The 21,994-nt window shown below is 34.7% G+C and overlaps 1 protein-coding gene across 4 annotated transcripts in view; it reads left to right on the plus strand.

The window, feature by feature from the left end:
* The window catches only part of RBM27 (RNA binding motif protein 27), a 65,586-nt gene extending 44,869 nt beyond the window's left edge, over positions 1-20,717 (plus strand). For all 4 annotated transcript variants that reach the window (XM_061423867.1, XM_061423869.1, XM_061423868.1 and 1 more), the window contains 7 exons: positions 2,870-2,989; positions 3,865-3,939; positions 4,080-4,244; positions 5,809-5,913; positions 6,026-6,217; positions 10,805-10,915; positions 12,832-20,717. In XM_061423867.1, the coding sequence (XP_061279851.1) occupies positions 2,870-2,989; positions 3,865-3,939; positions 4,080-4,244; positions 5,809-5,913; positions 6,026-6,217; positions 10,805-10,915; positions 12,832-12,915 (852 nt within the window). In that variant the 3' untranslated portion in view covers positions 12,916-20,717. The remainder of the gene's footprint in view (positions 1-2,869; positions 2,990-3,864; positions 3,940-4,079; positions 4,245-5,808; positions 5,914-6,025; positions 6,218-10,804; positions 10,916-12,831) is intronic.
* The last annotated feature ends 1,277 nt before the right edge of the window (positions 20,718-21,994 follow it).

A 21,994-nucleotide genomic window follows, 5' to 3' on the forward strand; every position in this document is an offset into this window, starting at 1 on the left:
GTGTCATTAAGACTCTAGAACTCTTCACCAATTTAAAGGAAATTCAGAGGTCAGAGAAACATGTTAAAGGATACCATAGAATCCTGTGGTGAATACAACAGGATGAGTGACCTGGTCTCTTCAACAAGTGATTTACAATGATACGGAGGGACTTCCCTGGTGGTCCAGTGGCTAAGACGTCACACTTCCAGTGCAGGGGGCCCAGGTTTGATCCAAGGTCAAGGAACTAGATTCCATGTGCTGCAACTAAGACCCAGTGGAGCCAAATAAATGTTTTCTTTATTAAAGCAAAAATATGGAGAGGGAAACAGAATTAGAGGAGACTTTAAAGAAATATAACCAATTATACTATATGGACTTTGAGTTCAGTTCAGTTCAGTTGCTCAGTCGTGTCTTGACACTTTGCGACCCCATGAACCACAGCACACCAGGCTTCCCTGTCGATCGCCAACTCCGGGAGTTCACTCAAACTCATGTCCATTGAGTCGGTGATGCCATCCAGCTGTCTCATCCTCTGTTATCCCCTTCTCCTCCTGGACTTTGCTAAGTCACTTCAGTCGTGTCTGACTCTGTGCGACCCCGTAGACGGCAGCCCACCAGGCTTCCCCGTCCCTGGGATTCTCCAGGCAAGAACACTGGAGTGGGTTGCCATTTCCTTCTCCAATGCATGAAAGTGAAAAGTGAAAGTGAAGCCACTCAGTCGTATCTGACTCCAGCGACCCCATGGACTGCAGCCTATACCGTCCATGGGATTCTCCAGGCAAAAGTACTGGAGTGGGGTGCTATTGCCTTCTCCGTCCTGGACTTTAGTACATCCTAATTCAAATATGGGAAAATGTTTTGAAAATTATAATGTAACCTGGAGTTGTAAATATTTAATGGTTTTAAAGAATTGTTACCATTTTAGTGTGATGATCGTATTGTGGTTTTATGTAAAAAAGAAAGGAGTCCTTATCTTTTAGAGATAAAACTGAAATACAAGGACTTCCCTGGCAGTTCAGTGGTTAAGACTCCACGTGTCAAATGCAGGGGGCATGAGTTTGACCCCCCCCTTCAGAGAACTAAGATCCCATGTACCTCATGGTGAAGCCAAAAAAAAAAAAAACCACAGATAAAATAATATGTGGTGTTTGTTATGAGGATATTGTTGGGGATTTAAATATAACAATGTTATTTTACATAAAATAATGTAAATTGATCATTGCTGCTTGGTGATGGATGCATCATTTTATATATATATATATATATATATATATATGATTTTGTAGTTCTGTTTATTTAAAAAAAATCATCAATACTAAAAGATGGGAAAACAAAAACAATCACAGTTTTTGAAGTCACACAGTGCTGACTGACTCTTAATAGCTGTGTTAGATAATTGACAAGCATTGGTTTCCCTTTCAATAAACTCAGTTGCTGTGGGGATTAAAAAATTTTGTGTTGGTAAAACACAAAAGAAAATAAGTGCTCAGTAAATTATAGCTATTGGTATTTTTATTTTGATAAATAATAATGACATGAACATCATCTGTGCAGATTTCTACAGTATTTCAGTTTCCTATGTATTTAAAATAGTTTAATTTTTAGAGCAATTAAATGTTTGATTGAGAGAAGTTTTGTATTTGTATACATGTATGCATGTATACATGATTGAATTTTCTACAAATTTCTTAGTATTATATTAAGTGTTTATAATTTCTTAGTATTATACACATTTATCTGTGTCCCTTATATGATATATTCAAAGTTAATTTAAAAATAAGAGTGGAGTATGTTAGGGAAAACTTGACCAGAGAGATTATAGTATAGTATGTTGCCCTGCTATGCCTTAAAGAGGGGAAGATTGTCTGGAGTCATCTGTTCATAAAGGAATCTAAATAGCAAGATAAGCAGAGTAAAGGCGGACACCATTTTGCTTGTAGCATTAGATATGTGAGCTGGCTACTTGTCTTATGGTTGGCTGTAATATTTGCAAAGAACCTTACTTCTTAGGAGGGTTTGGAATTATTAGAAACATGGGTTTTTATTTGACACTTGTGGAAGATAGCTTAATGACATTAGCCACCCAACCCCCACCAAAGACCTCCACAAACACATCTTTAGTTGAGCAAGTTGAATTTATTATTCAGTGAGAAAGTATACACAGCGAAACCATGGGACCTGTCACTTAGAGGGTGTTAGCATGGGCTGCCATCTGTGGGGTCACACAGAGTCGGACACGACTGAAGCAACTTAGCAGCAGCAGCAGCAGCAGCAGCAGCATGGGCTTATTTTAGCATTGGCTGTGTTAGGTAATTTGGGGGAAGGTTAAAAGAAAGAGTAGTAATGCTATGATCAGATTTCCTAAGAAGTTTACCTAGAAGGAGGGAAGACCAGAATTAGGCCACAACTGTATTTGGTAAAGAAGCTGTAGTCATTCATATTAGCCAGGGTAGAGTTTAGTCATTTTATGGTTTGGGTAGTATTTACAGGTTTTTTTGTGTTTAGTCATGGAATGATTTTATTTTTGCCTTGATCACCATGATCCACAAGAGTGGCCTTGTCTGAAGTTCATGTTTAACAAAGGAACACTGAGGCCCAGCTCTGAGTGGCAGTCTGGCTCCTAGATGTCAGAAGTAGTTGTTCTTTTTCTCCCAATTAAAAAAATATAAAGAAAAGAAAATTTTCTTTATATTCAGGAATGCAACATTATTGCTAAAAAGGTTTTGTATTTGAATGATAATTGAGTTTATATAAAGAACTTGTTTCATAAATGGAGTTTTAAAATGTAAAAATAGCCAAAACTTTACTCCTTAAAAAAATTTACGCAGTCTTTTTAAAAAATTATTTTAAGGCATTGCTAAGATTTAATCATATTTGTGTTTCCTAGCTATTTCCAACTCCAGGCCATCCAAAAATGATTTATAGCTCCACAAACTTAAAGACACCTTCAAAACTTTGTTCAGGATCAAAATCTCATGATGTCCAAGAAGTTCTTAAAAAGAAGCAGGTAACAATCTTGATTTTTCCTCTCTTCAAAAGGAAAGGATCTATTGAATTCTTAAGTGATTGTATTAATAACTTGAACAATTCAGTGTTGTTATGGAACTACTATAATGTTTATTTAACTGCTGCTTGATGCATTGTATACTTGAAAAATGTTTTGCAGTTAGTTGCCGTAGTACCTACATCAAGCACAAGGAAAGAATTTTTTTTTCTATATAAAAATTAAAGACACTGAGTGAGTTGACCTTTTTTTTCTTTTTTTCCTGCAAGGGAGAGAAAAGGGCGAGAAACATATTTTTGTTTCATTATTTTCTCTTAATTTCTGTCTGGCTTTGTACACTAGATAAAGTTTCACATGAAGTATAACAATTATCATTTTAGATTTAAACTCACATAGTTTTTCAAATAAAATAGATGTTTATATATATATTATCTAAGTATAATTAAAGATTTAATTAACAGAGGGGTCAGAGACAACATTTTCCAGATAGATTTTGCTATAATTTCTAACCTAGAGCTGCATCTCACATTTTTAGACTTTAAACTTCAAAAATAAGGATTTGACTTATTACATGGGGAGGTGAAAACAGCTCTTGTTTTTCTTTGTGTATGCATTCAGGTCTTTTAAGTGAATAAACCTCATAGATACTGCTAATTTGTGTTCAGTATTTGAAATGTTAAAGTACAATTAAATTTAAAAAACCTTTAAAATAGGTTTAAAGGTTTCATATCTGGTCAGCTATTTTTTGATTAGGAGGAAGGGCTATCTTGTGTAAGGGATGACTCATGGGAGATGAGTTGAGATTATAGTAGCCTTATGTATCATTGGCAAACTTCTAAGGAAAAAATTAGTAATGAGAAACTTACCTGTCCATACAGGAAGCAATGAAGCTACAACAAGATATGAGGAAAAAGAGGCAAGAAATGTTAGAGAAACAAATAGAATGCCAAAAGGTAAGACAAACATTCATTATTTGCTTGCTGGAATTGATGTACAGAATGAATTTTCCAAAGATACTCCCCCCAAAATCTTCAAGGTTATTTGTATTAGAATTTACTAAGCATAGTTTTACTTTTTTTTGTTTATTTTATAGATGTTAATATCCAAGCTAGAAAAAAACAAAAACATGAAACCAGAAGAGAGAGCAAATATAATGAAGACTTTGAAAGAGCTTGGAGAAAAGATCTCACAATTGAAAGATGAGTTAAAAACATCTTCTGCAGTCTCCACACCATCTAAAGTAAAGACAAAAACAGAGGTAATTGCATTTTTCTTTCAGTATAGGCTTATTGAACATTTGTGGTGTGCTTGGCAACTTTGAAAGTACAGTGGAACCTTAAGTGACTAGTGTGAGACACTAGCAACAATTTTTTTTTAATATTTCTGTAAATGCTATGTACTCCCTTTGAAAGAAATGATACTACCCAGTTTGAACAAAGATATATTTTTAACTGAAATGTTTTTGTTCTTCATGCTGAGGATGTAACTGCTAGAGTGATGACAAGCAAAGAGACATTTCCTCTTTTCATCAATTCTTTCCATAATTCTTCAATTACATTGTAATACAGCTATCTTTTTTAATAGTCCGAAGATAGCATTGACTTTAGTATGGGTAAAAATATGGCTTTTTATTGAAAACAATAGTCAAAAGTTCTAGATCTATTTAAGTCTAATTTTGTTAATTTCTATTTGTTTCCTTACTGTAGGAGAATGTTTGCTTTTACACTGAGGTTCTATCATTATTCTACAGGTCTGTAGTAGGATTTTAGGTAAATCTGCAGCCCTTTGAGAACTAGAGGGCTTCCCTGGTGGCTCAGATGGTAAAGTGTCTGCCTGTAATGCGGGAGATCTGGGTTCAATCCCTGGGTCAGGAAGATCCCTTGGAGAAGGAAATGGCAACCCACTCTAATACTCTTGCCTGGAAAATTCCATGGACTGAGGAGCCTGGTAGGCTACAGTCCATGGGGTCGCAAAAAGTTGGACATGACTGAGCGACTTCACTTGAGAACTGGGAATAAATTTGTCACATATATAGAATGTAAATTTTTATATACAGCATTATATTGCATTTGAAATGGTGGTTTTCTTTTTTTTTTTTTTTGGTTTTCTGTTAGTAAAAGAATGTGAAGTGTTTCTTTAAGATTATATTTTACACATTGTCAACTATATAATCCAATAAAATTTTATTTAAAATATTAACTTATGATTAAAAAAAGACTGCTTTTGCTTTTAAAATATGTAATAAAAATGTTATTTTTAATTGAAGCTTCCCCAATTATGGAAAGAACATTTAATTATAGAAATTTAAGAGAATATGGGGGAAGAAAATCTCTCAAAGTCACACCAGCTAAAGACTGATAATTTGTTCCTTTAAAAAAGAAAAAGAGTGGCAATAGTTATAGGGTTCAGATCTGAAAGCAATGATTATAACTGTTATATTTGTATTATTAGTGAGTTTTTACCATATAATTTATTTTATACCATTGTGTTTCAGTTATGATGCTTTATTATGTGATAATCATTCTCAACTCCCTCATCTCAGATGACTGTTTCCAGTGTCTGATTTTTAGGCCATCTTAAGCATATTGTAATACTACTTGCTTATTAAGCAGTAATACTTTCTATTGTTATTACTGATAACATTATACTCTACATGTTTTCAATATTATATCTGTCAAGTTACTTTCCTTAAAACACCAGAAGAGATTTCATGCTTTCACATTTACCCAGAAGAGATCTGTGTCATTCTAAAAGTTTAATATTCTGAACAAGATTTTGTAAGTTGTCTAAAAAATACATTTTTACTCTTAAATTTTCCACAGGCCCAAAAAGAACTATTAGATACTGAACTGGACCTTCACAAGAGGCTATCCTCAGGAGAAGACACAACAGAGTTACGGAAAAAACTCAATCAGTTACAGGTTGAGGTGAGATTAAGAGGAATTACCTATTACAGTTAACATCTCAAAAAATAGTTTCCCTCTCTTTTCCAAGGTTTAGTCTGACATTGTATATTATATTCTGTCTTTTGTTATTCAGGCTGCACGATTAGGTATTTTACCTGTGGGTCGAGGAAAGACCATGTCCTCTCAAGGTCGAGGGAGAGGCCGAGGCCGTGGAGGGAGAGGAAGGGGTTCACTAAATCACATGGTGGTGGACCACCGCCCCAAAGCACTCACAGTTGGGGGCTTCATGGAGGAGGAGAAAGATGACTTACTTCAGCATTTTTCAGTAAGTTTTTAAAGTACTAAATGCTAACTATAAAATCATTGTATTCAGCATTTCCTTGCTGCCTTCTGGATAAATGTCAAATGTTTTATAGATTAGAAAATTAAATTGTAAAGTCATGGATATTAGCACATTCCTGTTAATATATTTGAAGGTCAAGAAGTACCTCATGCTATATTCCGTAATATTTCACATAAATGCATTTGTAGTGACAAAAGTTGCTCCAAAGGTGTATTTGATTTTTGCTTTAGGGTTTATTACATCTTTTACCAGGTGTTTACATGGCTTACCAGGTATCAATCAATGAAAATAGTCTGGGATGGAGATGAAATCCAAAGGAAAAATTTGTTAGGAGAAGTGTCATGCTTAGTTAAATTCTGTATACAGCTATGACCACTTACTTTTAGACAAACATTTGAATAAATATTTGCCACAGGTAAATGTTTCTTTTATTTTGCATATATTCTCTTTCTAACCATTCATTAATTCATTCAGTAAATATTTTCTGAGTGTTTTTTGTGCTAGAGCATTTTCATATTTCATGCATGAAATAAAGTATGTATAAAATCCCATGTGTAAAGATGGGAAAAGTGAAGCTTAAAAAAGTCAACTGAGATCATACAGGACCAAGGTGATAATACACAGTTTACTATTAACATCCAAAATCCCTATTCCTCAAACAACTTTTTTGAGAGAAAACATTTTTAGCCCTAACGGTGGTGAAGGAAATCTTACACAGCAAGACTTCACAGTATAGTTTCATTAGTTTGATGCCCATTAACCTTGTTTTGCCCTGGCCATTGGAGAATGCTAGCTTGTTATAAAATGTCCAGATTTGAGAGCCATCTTGGCTGTAGCCTGTGTACACTCGAGCCAGTTCTTTCACTAGTCTGACTATTTTTTTTTTTGCAAAGTGGAAGATTGTCTTTAAGAGACTTCTTCTAGGAGTAAAGAAGGTAACAGGTGGAGGAGCACTGTACGTGTGCAGGGTGTTCTTCTGGAGCCCAGGTGAACGTTGATTTTTGTCCTTCAGTGTCGATTATATAACATTTGAATCTCCTTGCCAAATAGTTGGGTGTTTAGATCCATGGCCAGCTCTGCTGAGGTGACATTAGATAATATAAAGCAGAATTTTCATAAATTTGGCTCTGCAGAAAGTTTTCGTTAAAAAAGGAGGTTATCTTGTGAGGTAGGAAGCTGCTTTGCTCTATCCTGAGGGTTACTGGAGATGTATATGTAAATGTTAAGTTTTAACCCAGAAGTCATGCTCAGTTGGCTCTCTGCCCTTCTCATAAGTAGAGTCATTACAGAGTATTTATAATAACCAACTTTTACATACATACATTTTTTAAGTCTGAAATAGAACACTCTGTGCATTATGGGACATGTCCAGACGTTTGGGGAAGGAGCAAAGACAGCCAAGGCACACGAGGCAACTTAAAGAACGAGACACTACTGTTAGTTTTGATGGTGTTTTGTAGTTTGTTTTTTGTTTTGACAGGGTGCTATCAGACAGTCTTGAGTGCTAGAAAAAACTCTGATAAGAGGTACTTGGGCAGTATAGTGTGCTTTCTTTGAAAAAAAAAAAATACAGAAATACATATGCCTGAGACGTTATTGAAAGTAGATTTGACAAACTGACAGGGCAGCTCTTCTTTGATATTTCATATCTCACAAAGGCTAAAGTAAAATGTATGTTTTCAGTATCCTTTCAGTCCTTAATGATTGTGAAAAGCTCATGAGTGGCTATATCTGAATGAAAAGATGGTTGATGGGTTTTAGTGAAGCTATGTTGAACTGTGTCTATTTGGTTTTTTTCTTAACATTATATTTCTGAGATTTATTCATGTTATTACATGTAACAGTAGTTGGCTATTTTTATTTCTGTATAGTTTTCAGTTGTATAAATATACCACAATTTACTTTTCCGTTCTCCTATTGATAGGTATTTGGATTATTTCCATTTCATTTTTATGAACAGTGTTGCAATGAACATTGTTTTAGATGTCTTTTAATATATGTATACATTTCTGTTGATGTAGATGAAACTATTGAGTAAACTGCATCAATTTTATTAGTTTAGATTCCCGTCAGTGTTGTATGAGAGTTCCTGACTTGAACTTAAAGATGTTAAAATACATCTTTATTCTACTTACTAATCTTATTTGTTGCAAGTTAGGTAGTGGGAGTTTTATATTCTTAGTTCCTGGCTACATGAAAATTAAATTTCTCCTCTTCCTTCAATAATATTAATAGAAATATAATACATTTAATGCCTTAAAATTCTTTCTGGAGGATAGAACTACTGCCTTCTTTGGAAAGCAACCCAGTTAATACAGATTAAAATTTTTATATTGCTTTTTCTTGCTAGTAAAAGCAACGTATCTTTATTTTAAAATGGAAATAACAAAGTCTAAGAACTTAATAGTGAACAGTGACCTCAATTGATTAGACTGTATTATAGAATTGAACTTTGCTAAGAGATTAGAACTTAAATGTTCTAGCCCCCTCCTTCAACCACCTCCCTAAAGGCTAAATCTGTGAGATATGAATGTGTTCATCAAAGGAGGAAGGGTATCTTTTCCCAGTGTTTCAAATCGTCACATTGTACACTTTAAATATCTTACAGTTTTGTCAGTTATACTTCAGTAAAACTGGAAAGAATTTAAATAATATAGGAATGAACAGAATACTGATAAAGTCTCTATAATTGGTCATATTGTATGTTAAAGGATAGAGTAAGGGATGTCTATTACACAAATTAGGAGCTTCCCTGGTGGTTTGGTGCTAAAGAATTCGCCTGCCTGCCAATGCAGGAGATGCAGGTTCGATTCCTGGGTCGGGAAGATCTGGATCATTCTGGAAACAGAAATGGAAACCCACTCCATTCCATGGACAGTGGAGACTGGCTGTCTGCAGTCCATGGAGTTGCAAAAGAGTCAGACGTGACTTAGTGACTGAATAATAACAACAACAAATCAACAAATTACACAAGTTGCCTTGATTTCAAGATTTATTAAGATATAATTGACATATAACACTGTATTATTTTCAGATGTACAACATAATGATTTGATATACATATATGATTACTAAAATTAGTTAGCATCTGTCGTCACCTCACATGAGAAAAAATTTTTTCCTAGTGATAAGAACTTTTAATATCTACTCACTTAGTAACTACCTAATTTTGAAAAGATGATAAATGTAAACATTTTGACTCATGGGACATACTAAAATGAGTAATTCTGATATTCATTTTAATATGTCCCACGGGTTTTTTGTTTTCTCTTATTGAAATTTGATGGGGAAGGAAAAAAATGTTTTGTTTTCTTTTCTTTTCTTTTCTTTTTTTAAATTTTATTTATTTATTTGGCTGCTCTGGGTCTTAGTTGTAGCATGTGGGATCTAGCTCCCTGACCAGGGATCGAACCTGGGCCCCCTGCACTGGGAGCTCAGAGTCTTAGCCATTGGACCACCAGGGAAGTCCTGGAAAAAAATGTTTAGATGGTAGTAACAAGAAATACATTTGAAACTGAGTAATTTTACCCTGAGGTAGGTAGGATAGTGTTTGACTTTCCAGGTGGCTCAGTGGTAAAGAATCTGCCTACCAGTGCAGGAGACACAGGAGATCTGGGTTTGATCCCTGGTCAGGAAGATCCCCTACTCCAGTATTCTTGCCTGGAAAATTCCATGGACAGAGAAGCCTGACTGGCTACAGTCCATGAGACTGCAGAGTTGGACACAATTGAGCACGCTTGCAGAAGCAAACAAAAGCAAAACCGCAGGATCGTGTTTAGCATTTGTGGGATGCACAGATGTGCCATGGAGTGTTTGTCGTCGTATAGCATTTCAGGAGAGGAAGTGGAAACAGTTTATCAGATATGGATTGGGATAGAAGGGATGTCATGAGATGAATAGATGATTTTTAAATTATTTACATTTAAAAAAAAATAATAAATTACTTACATTTGTAGGATTGTACTCTAAATTTGTAATTATCAATGTGAAAGGTCAGTAATCATATTAAGGCAGTATTTGTTGTCCTCATCGTGATTTTTCTAAGTAGAATGACTGTATATAATTCATCTTCCAAACCAAGACAAATCTTAAAATTTATGTGGCATCAGCATTAATTATGGATTATCCTGGGAAAGCCAGACATGTTTTTCTAATTAAAAAGAACATCGCTTTTTCTAGCTCTCATTGGAGATTATTTGTAGATCCATTTTAACAGATTTTTTTCCCTTCAAATAATCATTAAACTTTTTTTTTTTTTTTTTGCTTTTTCCATGATCCAGCGGATGTCGGCAATTTGATCTCTGGTTCCTCTGCCTTTATTCAGCTTTATATCTTAAATATATGTGTATCTGTGTCAACAGGTAGATAGGCAATTACTTTATTATTTACATTGAAGAAGTTGTACTTCATAATATTTAAGCTCTGAAATTGGACTATTTGGATATGAACACCTGTCTTATTGACTGAGCTGTGCAATCTTGTGCCAGATTAAACTTTTAATAGCACACAATTTGAAGAAATCATTAGTAAATGTGAGAACAAACTCTTGTGTTCTAAAATCTATTTTAGCCTGCAAACCAAGGGTCAAAATTCAAAGACCGTCGGCTACAAATATCATGGCACAAGGCCAAGGTGCCTTCTGTATCCACTGAGACTGAGGAAGAAGAAGTCAAGGAGGAGGTAAATTTAACAACTGAAAATAAAAGAGTTGAATTAGATTGTTTTCCAGTTATATGCTTTTCTTGACATTAAAGTAAATAAATTTTAAAATACGTAATGAGTTTTTTCATGCATGTGATTAACACTAGTCTAGAAGTTTATTAAAGAATCAGGACAGGTGCAGAAATGAAAAAGCTCTTTTGGGGATTATTTTCTGTTGTAGGAGAAACTATTCTTTCTTTAAAATTTGCATTTATTTTGGCTTTATTGGGGCTCTGGACATTTTTATTTTGGTAAATAAAGATGTGGATTAAGGGAACAGTTAAATTGTATCTGGTTGTTTTAGTTTTCACTTATTCAAGTTCCATAAGTAATAGATTTGAGTTTCTTATTTTCTATGTATAGTTCATTAAAGTGAGAGTGTAAAGAAGTTGGACATAAGAGGAAAGAATAGCAAAACCATGGACTTAAATATATAAATATTAAACAGCTTCTTAAAACAATGGGGACTAATATTGCTTTTTTACTCCTATATTTCTAGTTAGTTTCTTAAAGTAGACACTTTAGGGAGCATTGCTTGCAAGTTGTTCCTCTTTCATTGTAATTTTGATTTTAAAAGATAGCAAGCATTTATGGCTGATCAAGAGTTTTCCTGACCAAATGGGTAATTAATCAGCTTCTTAAAACAATGGGAACTAATATTGCTTTTTTACCCCTATATTTCTAGTTAGTTTATTAAAGTAGACACTTTAGGGAGCATTGCAAGTTATTCCTCATTCGTTGTAATTTTGGTTTTAAAAGATAGCAAGCATTTATGGCTGATCAAGAGTTTTCCTGACCAAATGGGTAATTTTACCTACAGCAGAAAATTTTACAAACGTAGAAACTTTTCCTTTGTTAAGAACAGAAAAATCTTGGTATTTTGGGAATGTCTGTAGATACTTTGTAATGTTTATAAGATTTTAGATTTTTATGGTAGATTTAGAATATCAGTGTCATAGGAAAGTTATATTCTTCCCTCACAAATAATTGGCTCTTAGAGGAAAAACTCTGGAGAAGGCGATGGCACCCCACTCCAGTACTCTTGCCAGGAAAATCCCATGGACGGAGGAGCCTGGTGGGCTGCAGTCCACAGGGTCGCACAGAGTCGGACACGACTGAGCGACTTCACTTTCACTTTTCACTTTCCTGCATTGGAGGAGGAAATGTCAACCCACTCCAGTGTTCTTGCCTGGAGAATCCCAGGGACGGGGAGCCTGGTGGGCTGCCGTCTATGGGGTCGCACAGAGTCAGACACGACTGAAGCGACTTAGCAGCAGCAGCAGCAGAGGAAAAATTCAGAAGTTCAGGTGGTTATTTATTTTTCTCACTTTTAAGATAATAGAATAAAATTAATCAAAAACGTGTCATAGATACCACCCCCAACTCAACATTTATATGTTTTTTAATTTTCCTGATGATATTAGAATGGAAGTCTTCTCCTATTAAACTAACAAAATTAACAAGGGAGACAAATATATATATATATATATTTTTTTTTTTTTTTTTAAATAACATTTTTAGTTTTTCTTGCCCCTAAAAATACTTGGGCTTCCCTGGTGGCTCAGACGGTAAAGCATCTGCCTGCAATGTGGAAGACCCAGGTTCAATCCCTGGGTTGGGAAGATCCCCTGGAGAAGGAAATGGCAGCCCACTCCAGTACTCTTGCCTGGAAAATCCCACGGACAGAGGAGCCTAGTAGGCTACTGTCCATGGGGTCGCAAAGAGTCAGACACACTGAATGACTTTACTTACTTACTTACTAAAGATACTCTATGAGTTTATCACTTGTAAATCCAGTCTGGGCATTGTATACTAGTCTGTTTGTTCTTTGGCCTAAAAAGTATTCTACTTAGTTTTCTTGTGCCACTGAGCAGATTTTACCCTCTTTTTTTCAGGAAACAGAAACCTCGGATTTGTTTTTGCATGATGACGACGACGAAGACGAAGATGAATATGAGTCTCGTTCGTGGCGAAGATGAAATCTGATGCGACTTGTATAATTTTTAGGAATATTGTTTAGAAGAACAACTTTTTAAAATTATTTAAAGAAGTCAATGAGCCAAAAAAAAATTTTTTTTTTTATTTTTCTTTTCAACACAGTAGGTGTAAGGACAGCAAGTTTGCTATTTAAATACATCTCATAACTGTTCATGATATTAAAGCACCAAAGGCCTAGTGACTTTTACACAGTTGTGAAGATCCACAGGAATGACATGGATAATCTCTAGAGCCTTATTTTCCACACCACCTGTTTTTGTTTCTATTGGTGTTGGATTATGATGTAATTGACAGGGTGTTCAGAAATTTTATTTTGGATTATAATCTGCTGATAAAATTTCATTAAATGTCAAATCGCCTGGAATCTCTTAACTCTCAGCTATTATGGATGGGTCGTCAGACAGTAGGAGATACTTGTAATTAAAATACCCTTTGGCTTTCAAGAGTTGTCTTGGAAGAAAAGTAAATTTACTTTTTTTTATTGAGGTGGAGCCCGACTTATATTCAGTCTAAATTTTGGGGGGATTTAATATGTAGCAGTGAGTACTATTTTAGTGTTAATCATAACTGTTCTTCAGTGCTAGGCAGGCTCTGTGGTATTTCCATTCTGTCATCACATTAACTCTTCTGAACTTCTGCTACTGAGTTTTAGTTTGCTTTGAAATTATCAAGCATTGGTTCAGTTGTGTTTTTTTTGTTTTTTTTTTTATGTTTTCAGACTATAAAAAAGGCTTTTATCTGTTGCCCCTTTCTCATCCCCATATCCCCATTTTCTTTCTTCTGTCTTTTTATTAATAGCCTGACTTACCCATTACTGAGATAAGTGATTCTTTGGGGCCATCAAAAGTCAGTCCCCAATAAAAAGTTTAAACCAGCACCTTGATAAATAAGTGATATTTTGATGAGAATGATGGAAGGATTTGTGGGGAGAGTCACCAGCTTTTTTTTTAAGCTTCACTTCAGTTAATAGTTATGCAAAAGGGTTTAAAAGTGTCTGAAATGCTTTTCCTAAATTTAAACCATGATGGTGAGGTGACTGGGGGTAGGTTGGGGGTGGGATGGGGTAGGGGGATGGTTATGCTAGTAATAAATGGGAGTCATAACTTGACTTTGATCAGATGACCTTATATTTTCATAATTTTGTAGCTTGTTGCTATTCATGAACATAAGCATCTTTCAGTAGACAGTTTCCTTCACTGTGTGCATTTTTACTGTACACTGTATAGAGTAGAGTATCTGCTAAGTAAAATATATCTGTAAATTTATGTCCTTGTGTTCTGAATGTTAGATGGAAAAGCAGAGGAGCAACACTACACTGTATTGACCCCTGGGGAAATAAAATTATTAATGTAAATAGGATATCACTTTTTCAAGGATATACACATCTATGTTTTTATAATATGTGTGGTGTGAAAATTTGAAACTTTCTGTTGGCTTCAGAAGGTTCTTGGTGATCACCATGTCAAGGATTTTGTTTCCTGAGGTAAAGACTTTCTCACAGTAGAAACTATTCACTAAGAAATTTAAAACCATCAGGACTCTAGATTTTTTTGGCTATGAGAAATTAAATCCCACATGCTGATTATCTTTCCTCTTCTGTATATTTTCCTGGAATGATGTGTCAAACCAGGATCACTTTTAAGTTTTTATGTAATTTTCCCTTCATAATGGACTTCCTCTTTCTAGGTTATTACTATATTTCTGATAACACAAAGCTTATAAGAGAAGGAAAACATCACAATGGGGTACTAGAATAAGCAATCTTGCTCCTTCTTCCTCCATCATCTCTAATGAAATTTTCTTAATGTCTGTGGCTCAGTCAGTATATATTTTGAAAGATTCATTGTGGTGAATATTTTGAGTCCTGACAGTTTAAACGTGATAGAGGGAACAAAGGATTTATATATTTTTTGTACAAAGTTTTTTCTTAAACTGTATAATTTTGTAAATAATTTGTTTGGTTTTTTTTGTGTACTAAAACTACCAGCGTATAGATTTCAATAAGAATTGTTGTATTTTTGTATTTGGAAACTGAAAATTACAGTAAATTAATGGAGCTGTAAGAAAATTTTCAGTAGACTGACAGTTCAGCAGAATGAGATTCCTTTTCATATGATTTTTTTTTAACCTAAAATTGACATCTTATTACACTCTCAGTACAGACAGAGTTAAGGATTTGTTTGATTTTTAGTTCTTGGGGGAGATGGGGTGAAAGAGAAGGATGTTAAAGTGAAGAATAAATAGACACTTTTTCCAGTAAGTTTTTAAGCCCTTTAAAACTTAGTTTTTGATACACCTTAAATAGGACTAAAACGCTTTCAAAATGTCATTTCTAATGTTTGACTCTCAAAAATAATTCAAAATATGCATTGAATATTGGAAAATTTAAGGTTAGCATAAACTAGTTGAATGTATTTATGTTTTCCTTTAGGGCTGAGGTCCCAAACCATTAGAATTTCTCTTAAAAGCGAGTAAACATGATTTGTTTTCTTGGCATCTTCACTTACAGAAATAACACATACCATCTGAGGCAAATTCTGTTCTTTTGAATGTGTATGACATCTTTCTAAGTAGCTATTAAGCAATAACAACCACCAACCTGGCTTGGTCAACTTGGTTTTACTAGTGGCTTACTGCCCAGGCTTAAAAAGGTAACCCCGGGGAATGTAGAATTTCTCTCAATTTCTTCATGTTGTAACATTGAGAAAATATTGTCACTAGCTAAGGTGATAAATTGGAAAACGTCTTGTGGGTGGAAAAAGAAAGGTCCATGGTATGGATCATTATTTAAAAAAAAAAAAAAGAAAAAAATCATGTGAAAAGGAATAGTGGTTCCTCTTGATGTATAGTATGCCTGTATTATAGTTTTTACAAAATTGTGAACTTGTGTAATAGTATAATAGGAGATATTGTTGAATTTCTAACTGTTTATACATTTAAATTCATATATGTAATGTTTGTTTTATCAATTACAATCTGAATTTCTAAGAAGCATGTTGACTTTTGCAATAAAGATGCAATATGGAATGGTTCACAATTGGGAAAAAAGAAAGAAAAAAACTAAAAGTTACAAATTTAAAAGAATTTGCAAAATTTATGAACCATTCCAAAAATTATAACAATCACCAAAAGAGCTGTAATTCTGGCTTGTTCTGGAAAGAAAGAAAATGTGTGTGTATGCTTGCTCGAGTGAGAATGAATGAGTGATGGATATGTATGTGTGTTTTATGTTGAGTTCACGTACATGGGAGAACGTCATTCAGTCTGAATTTGGGTACCAAAATCACTGGCTATTAAATATTCAGTAGAATAACTCCTTTGATAGGTAGAGTGGTCTTGCAAACAAAAGGGAAGGGCATTAAAGTGTTAGAAGTAAACTTGATAGCATAGTTCTCTGTTCATGAATGGGTCTTGGTATCCCAGATAAAAGCACAAACTATTTTATAAAAGCAGTTATTTTAGTATTATCTTGAGGATATTCAAGATGCCAACAAACAGTAGGAAGGATATTTCCCATAAGCACAATAGAGAGAAAAGAAAGAACACCTTGAATTTACAGTATAGTAATTGTGATGGCTATTTAGTGAGGAATAACAAGAGAAGGAGTGGTCTTAATCAAGAGGACTGGGTGGTGATGGGAAAAGGAAGTATATCGCTTGGGCTCCCATTTTCTTATTTTAAAAACTGCTTTTTGTATACAGTTCCCTCCAAATGTTTATTCATTGTCCAAGAAGAGTCGTTCTTCAAATCTCAGTTTATACAGGAAAATACTAAAGAATGGGAGTAAATTTCATTTTCCTTCTTTTCAAATAAACAGTTTTATCCATATTTTATGAATTAAGTAGCAGATAAGCTGTGTTGCCATTTGTTTTGAATAGATTATAATTTATCCAGTATATGTTTATGGTAAACACTAGTCTGAGGCTTTTGGGAGAGGGCAAGCATAATTCTGAACATAGTTAAATTTGTTTAATAGTAACAAGTCAAACATTTTACTAAAATGGAGCTCTCATTAAATTACTGGCTTTATTTGAAGTTTTTACTAATTTCGATGTAAATTATTCTAAAGCCAAGGATACATTTTGAATTGCAAACCCCATTGTAGTATCTAGGCTGGGTCTAGTTATGTTCCAATAAAGATGAGTGTGTATGTCAGCCCATGGGATCATTTTAAGATGCGCCAGGTTTGCTTTAAATGAACCAAAATTTTGCAAGTCAGACCTGTCCATTTTTTATCACTTTTAGTCTCCAAGATCTATTTGAGGAGCCAACCTACACTGACTAAAAAAAATAAAAAACCAAAACTGTGCTTCTAATTGATGTGTTATGAATCACCTTCATTTATGCTAAATTGATTTACTGCCAAGTGATCTCCTTTCTACAGGATCATCTACCATTTACCTGGTTCTGTAATCAACCTTAGGTTTACTAAACCATCCCAAACACTCTGAGATGGGTGACCTGATATAGGTGAAATTAAGGTCAGAATAGTGTTTGATGATTGTTTGCAGGATATTTGTGGTTTTAGTCTCCTCTTAGGCTTCTGCAAAAAATCTGCAAAGATTTTTTTTTTTTTCCTTCAAATTTTTATTTTGAGTTGTGGTAGTCAGGAGAAGGCAATGGCACCCCACTCCAGTACTCTTGCCTGGAGAATCCCAGGGACAGGGGAGCCTGGTGGGCTGCCGTCTATGGGGTTGCACAGAGTCGGACACGACTGAAGCGACTTAGCAGCAGCAGCAATCAGGAAGAATGATAAACATTGTTACTTTTTCTTTGTATTTATATTTTTCCTTTTATGAAAGAGGAGCAAGGAAAGAATGCCCTAGCCTAGTAGCCTATTAGTTTGTTCTCAATAGAAGCCTGTATTACCTACAGCACTTGAGTTTTCTAATCACTTCATAGAGTTCTATTACTTTGATATGTGACCCCTTAGTTCTTAAAACAGTTGAGTTGAGGTAATGGTTAGTACTTGATTGTTCAAATTTTTTGCTCTTCACTCAAACCTTTCTTGGGGAGTAGGATTATGGGAATAAGCCTTTTAGTTGCCTGGCTGCATTTCTGTTAATTTGAGTTTTCAACACTGCTTTGTGAAAATCTCATAAAAGTGAATGTCTTGTTAACAAGACTAAAGTCCTTGTGATTCTGTCTCTTAGTTTGCCCCCAAACAGCTGCTTTTGTGAGATACTGATTATTTCTCTTAATTTTAAATTAAACAAGAAGGGCTAAGGTTGACCTTGCCAAGTTAATATGTTTTTTTGAGGCTGGTATAACTTCAAGGTTGAGGCTGTGCACATGTTTAGTTTCAGTTCTTAGACCAAAGGCTGCTGATTTATCTGTATAAGCGACTGTTCCTATAAACAGTCAAGTTCTAGTTCCTGAACACCCTCCATCAAAAGGCTTACTGTATTTATTTACTGTAAAACTCAAGATTTTAACATTTAAAGCCTGTAGGGGGCTCCAGAAGGCAAAATTTAGTTAGCCTTAGAGCAGTAACATAGCAATTCAAGAGTGGAAAACATTGTGCAGGGCAACCCAATATATATGTACATACATGCCAATCAAAAAGTTTACCAGACAGTGCTTGCCCTTACAATTTTATATGCACCTGATATTTTTTTCTATTGTCAGGACCCACTGTTTTGCTTTCAGAACTGCAGTTGGAAAACACTAGCCTATTAAGTGGCAGGGTGAATTGCATTTTTAAATCCCTCTTCCTGTGACATTGTCAATACGATTTTGAGTATAAATGATAAAATATTACCTTCTGTGCTTTGTTTGGAAAAGTAGTCTGGGGTCTGAAGTTGACCTTTAGTCTAAAAATTAAAGATAAAAGGAACTTCCCTGGCAGTCCAGTGGTTCTGACTCCACACTTCCACAGCAGGGGGTATGGATTGGATCCTTGTTGGGGAAATAAGACCCTGCATGCCTCAAGGTGCAGCCAAAAATAAATTTTACAAAATGAAGGTGAAAATAATGTATACATCAGTCTCTTTATTGATTACTTGGTGCTCTTGAGCATGAAATTACTTCATAGTTTTTAATTTTTGTAATAGACAACTATGAGTGACTTTTAAAATTTTCCTGTAGTTTTATATTTTTGTCATTGTTTACCCTGGGAACGAAGTAGAATACTAGAATATTGGTGCTACTTTTTATGAAATTTAAAGCAATTTTCAAGAATTAATTATGTTAAAAACACAACTGCCCATGAAGTCCATATTACTACAAATACTTAGTGTCTGTGAATCAAGAAAAGATTATTTGGCTTTGGATTTAATTTTGCACTGAGAGTTCACCTTAGCTAAAAATCATTAAAAACAAACCAGGTTTGATAGCTCTGTGAGAAAACTGTACATATTCCAAAATTGAATTTTGGAATTGAATTTCACCCTTTTAAAACATATTCTCCTGTAGGTTCATAAGAAGTAGGAAATATTGATAAACCCCTATCTAAGAAAGAAGTGGGGCTTCCTTTGTGGCTCAGCAGTGAAGTTGCCTGCCACTGCAGGAAATGCAAGAGACCAGTCCTTGGGTAGGGAAGATCCCCTGGAGAAGGAAATGGCAAGCTACTCCGCTGTTGTTGCCTGGGAAATCCCATGGACAGGAGCCGGGCAAGTAAGACACGACTTAGCGACTGAACAACAGAAACAACAAATTGAGCCTTCCTAAAGCATAAAGGGAAAGATGGAGAACATGTCAGTGAGAAGTTTGCCATGTTTTCAGAAATCCATAGAAGAAAACCATTATCTGCAAAGTAATGAAATCAACACAGATCATGGAAAATACCTTACTGGTACATTTCAGTATTTCTACCTTCTTGTCCCTGTGCAATCCTTTTTGGATTCCTTAAGCAATAAAACTTGACTTTCTCTGATAAGTGGTGCCAAGTAATTATTTTCTATTAAACTGGCTGATAAACTATTCACTTCGGTGAATTCAATTCAGTAGATGTGTTGAAGGCAGACTGTGAACCGGATCATAGTTCAGTAGTTTGCCTGCACTCTGCTTGAAGCAGCCCTTTGAAAAAGGTGCTCCCTTGTCCCCTTGGGCCTTGAAAACTGAGTTTATAAGAGATTAAGTGGCTTCCCCGAGGTCACACAGCCTGTAGTGGTGGGACCAGGATTTGAACATGGGTCTGACCCCCCTGTGCATGTGTTTAACCTCTCTGCTCTGCTGCTTCTAATAAAATAGGATATTGCAAGTCTGTGGAATGTCACTGGTCTTTTTTATTAGTGTCTGTCAAATACTGCCATTCTGGCTCCATCTAGCTCATCTGCCTTGGATTGGAACCAGGCTCCCTTGGGGAGCAATGCTGTTTTTAGGTAGTATATTGGAAACCACAGAGCATAGTGTTTATAGATGCTAATTTGTGGGGAAGCATTTTAAAGTAATAATTTTGTGACCTCCATAATGTACAGCCAGCCAATTTGATACATTTGACAATAATTTGGCTATATCATAACCTATGTTTATTTTATTTTCAATTTTATCTTAAATATTTTCCCTGTGGCAAACAGAATTATGATAATCTTGGAGTGTTTCTACCTTGCTTCTTTGTGTTTTTTCAATATTTCTGGTGCCTTCCTTTTAACCTTAGCATTAAAAAAATCATGGTGTACATAAATAAGTTTATATGCTTTAATTTAATGATGTTTTCATATAGTATACTGAATCTTCTAGACAGAAAGTGCTGAGAATAGCAGTGTTTGTTCATAGTTATGTTTATGCCATAGATTTTTTGAAAAGAGTATATTCTCAGTGAATAAAACTGATGTTCATGTCACTGTTCTATTGTTTATGGAGTTATTTTTTTTACATGTTCAGATTTCTTGTTTTAGTAATGTCATTCTGAATCCTGTGGATTTCTAATTTTAGCTATGTTGGCAACCATCAGGTGTTTGTTGGCTACTAATGATATGGTAGTAATTGTCATCGGCAAAAAGGAAAAGATGTTAGCACCCCTGGGAGAAAGGGAGTTTTTCATTTTTCAACAGCCCATGAGAAAAGTAGACATGTTCTAATAGATTCAACAGAAAAAACTTTATTCTTGACAAATTTAGCAGCTATTAGGAATATTTCCAGTATGGGAACTGTATCTGGGAAATTGCTAAGACAAAAAAAGAATGATTATAACATTCTGCAGGTTAACAGTTTTTTAGAAAGGCATTTCCTCTAAATTTTGGATTAAGTCATTTAAAAAAACATCAAATGCTAAAAAAGCATACATGTTCTTTTTAAAGCATTATGAACACATTTTGCTTTGAAATATCAAAGATGAGGAAGAATTTTATACATAGAACTTAATTTCTTAGAATTATTTATTTTCTTTTGAAAAATTTCTACCAATTATGTTAAGGCACTTCTCTCCCTGTGATTTATTTAAATCTTAATAAATTATACATTTCTGCACTTTAGCCATTCATGTGAAAATTATTTGGAGTCATCGCAATAGAATGGTGCTGTGTTGCCTCCTGAGACACAGTACGTCAAAGACGTTTCAGCCATTCTTAGTTTCATATCTTCCAGTGACTGTTATTGATAAATCAGATAAAGCTGGACAAAAGTCTTTAAAGATTGAAGTCAATGATTAAAATCTATGTAGCAGTTAAGGTTTTAAGTAAGGATTCTTTTTATGGCTAGCTTTTGTACTGAGCTCATAGTATTTTTGGAAAGCTATTTAAGAGTTGTAGGCACCTATCACTTTCTCAGAAAAGGCTGTGTCTAGGAAAAAGAAACTGAAGAACCCTACTGGTACACTCAAACATGTCCAGAGAGCTTTGAACATTGTCTGTAAAACAGTACACAGTTTATTTTGTCTCTCCTGCTGTATGGTCCAGGAGGACTGCCTTTTTATTCATTTCAAGGTTTCTGTGATCATCACATAACTTGATACTTCACAGACTCAGAGCGTAAGAACAGGTTACAGTAGAGTGTCACTTGTTTTCCTTTCTTTGTAACCTTCGTGAGTCAGAATCCAAAGAAAATTTGCACACTTAGAAGAAAATGACAATGACTTTTGATAGTGTTCAACATTTTTGTACGGTAATCCTTGACCACCCA

The sequence above is a fragment of the Bos javanicus genome, chromosome 7 (assembly GCF_032452875.1).
Source record: "Bos javanicus breed banteng chromosome 7, ARS-OSU_banteng_1.0, whole genome shotgun sequence".
In the NCBI taxonomy this organism is placed as follows: Eukaryota; Metazoa; Chordata; class Mammalia; order Artiodactyla; family Bovidae; genus Bos; species Bos javanicus.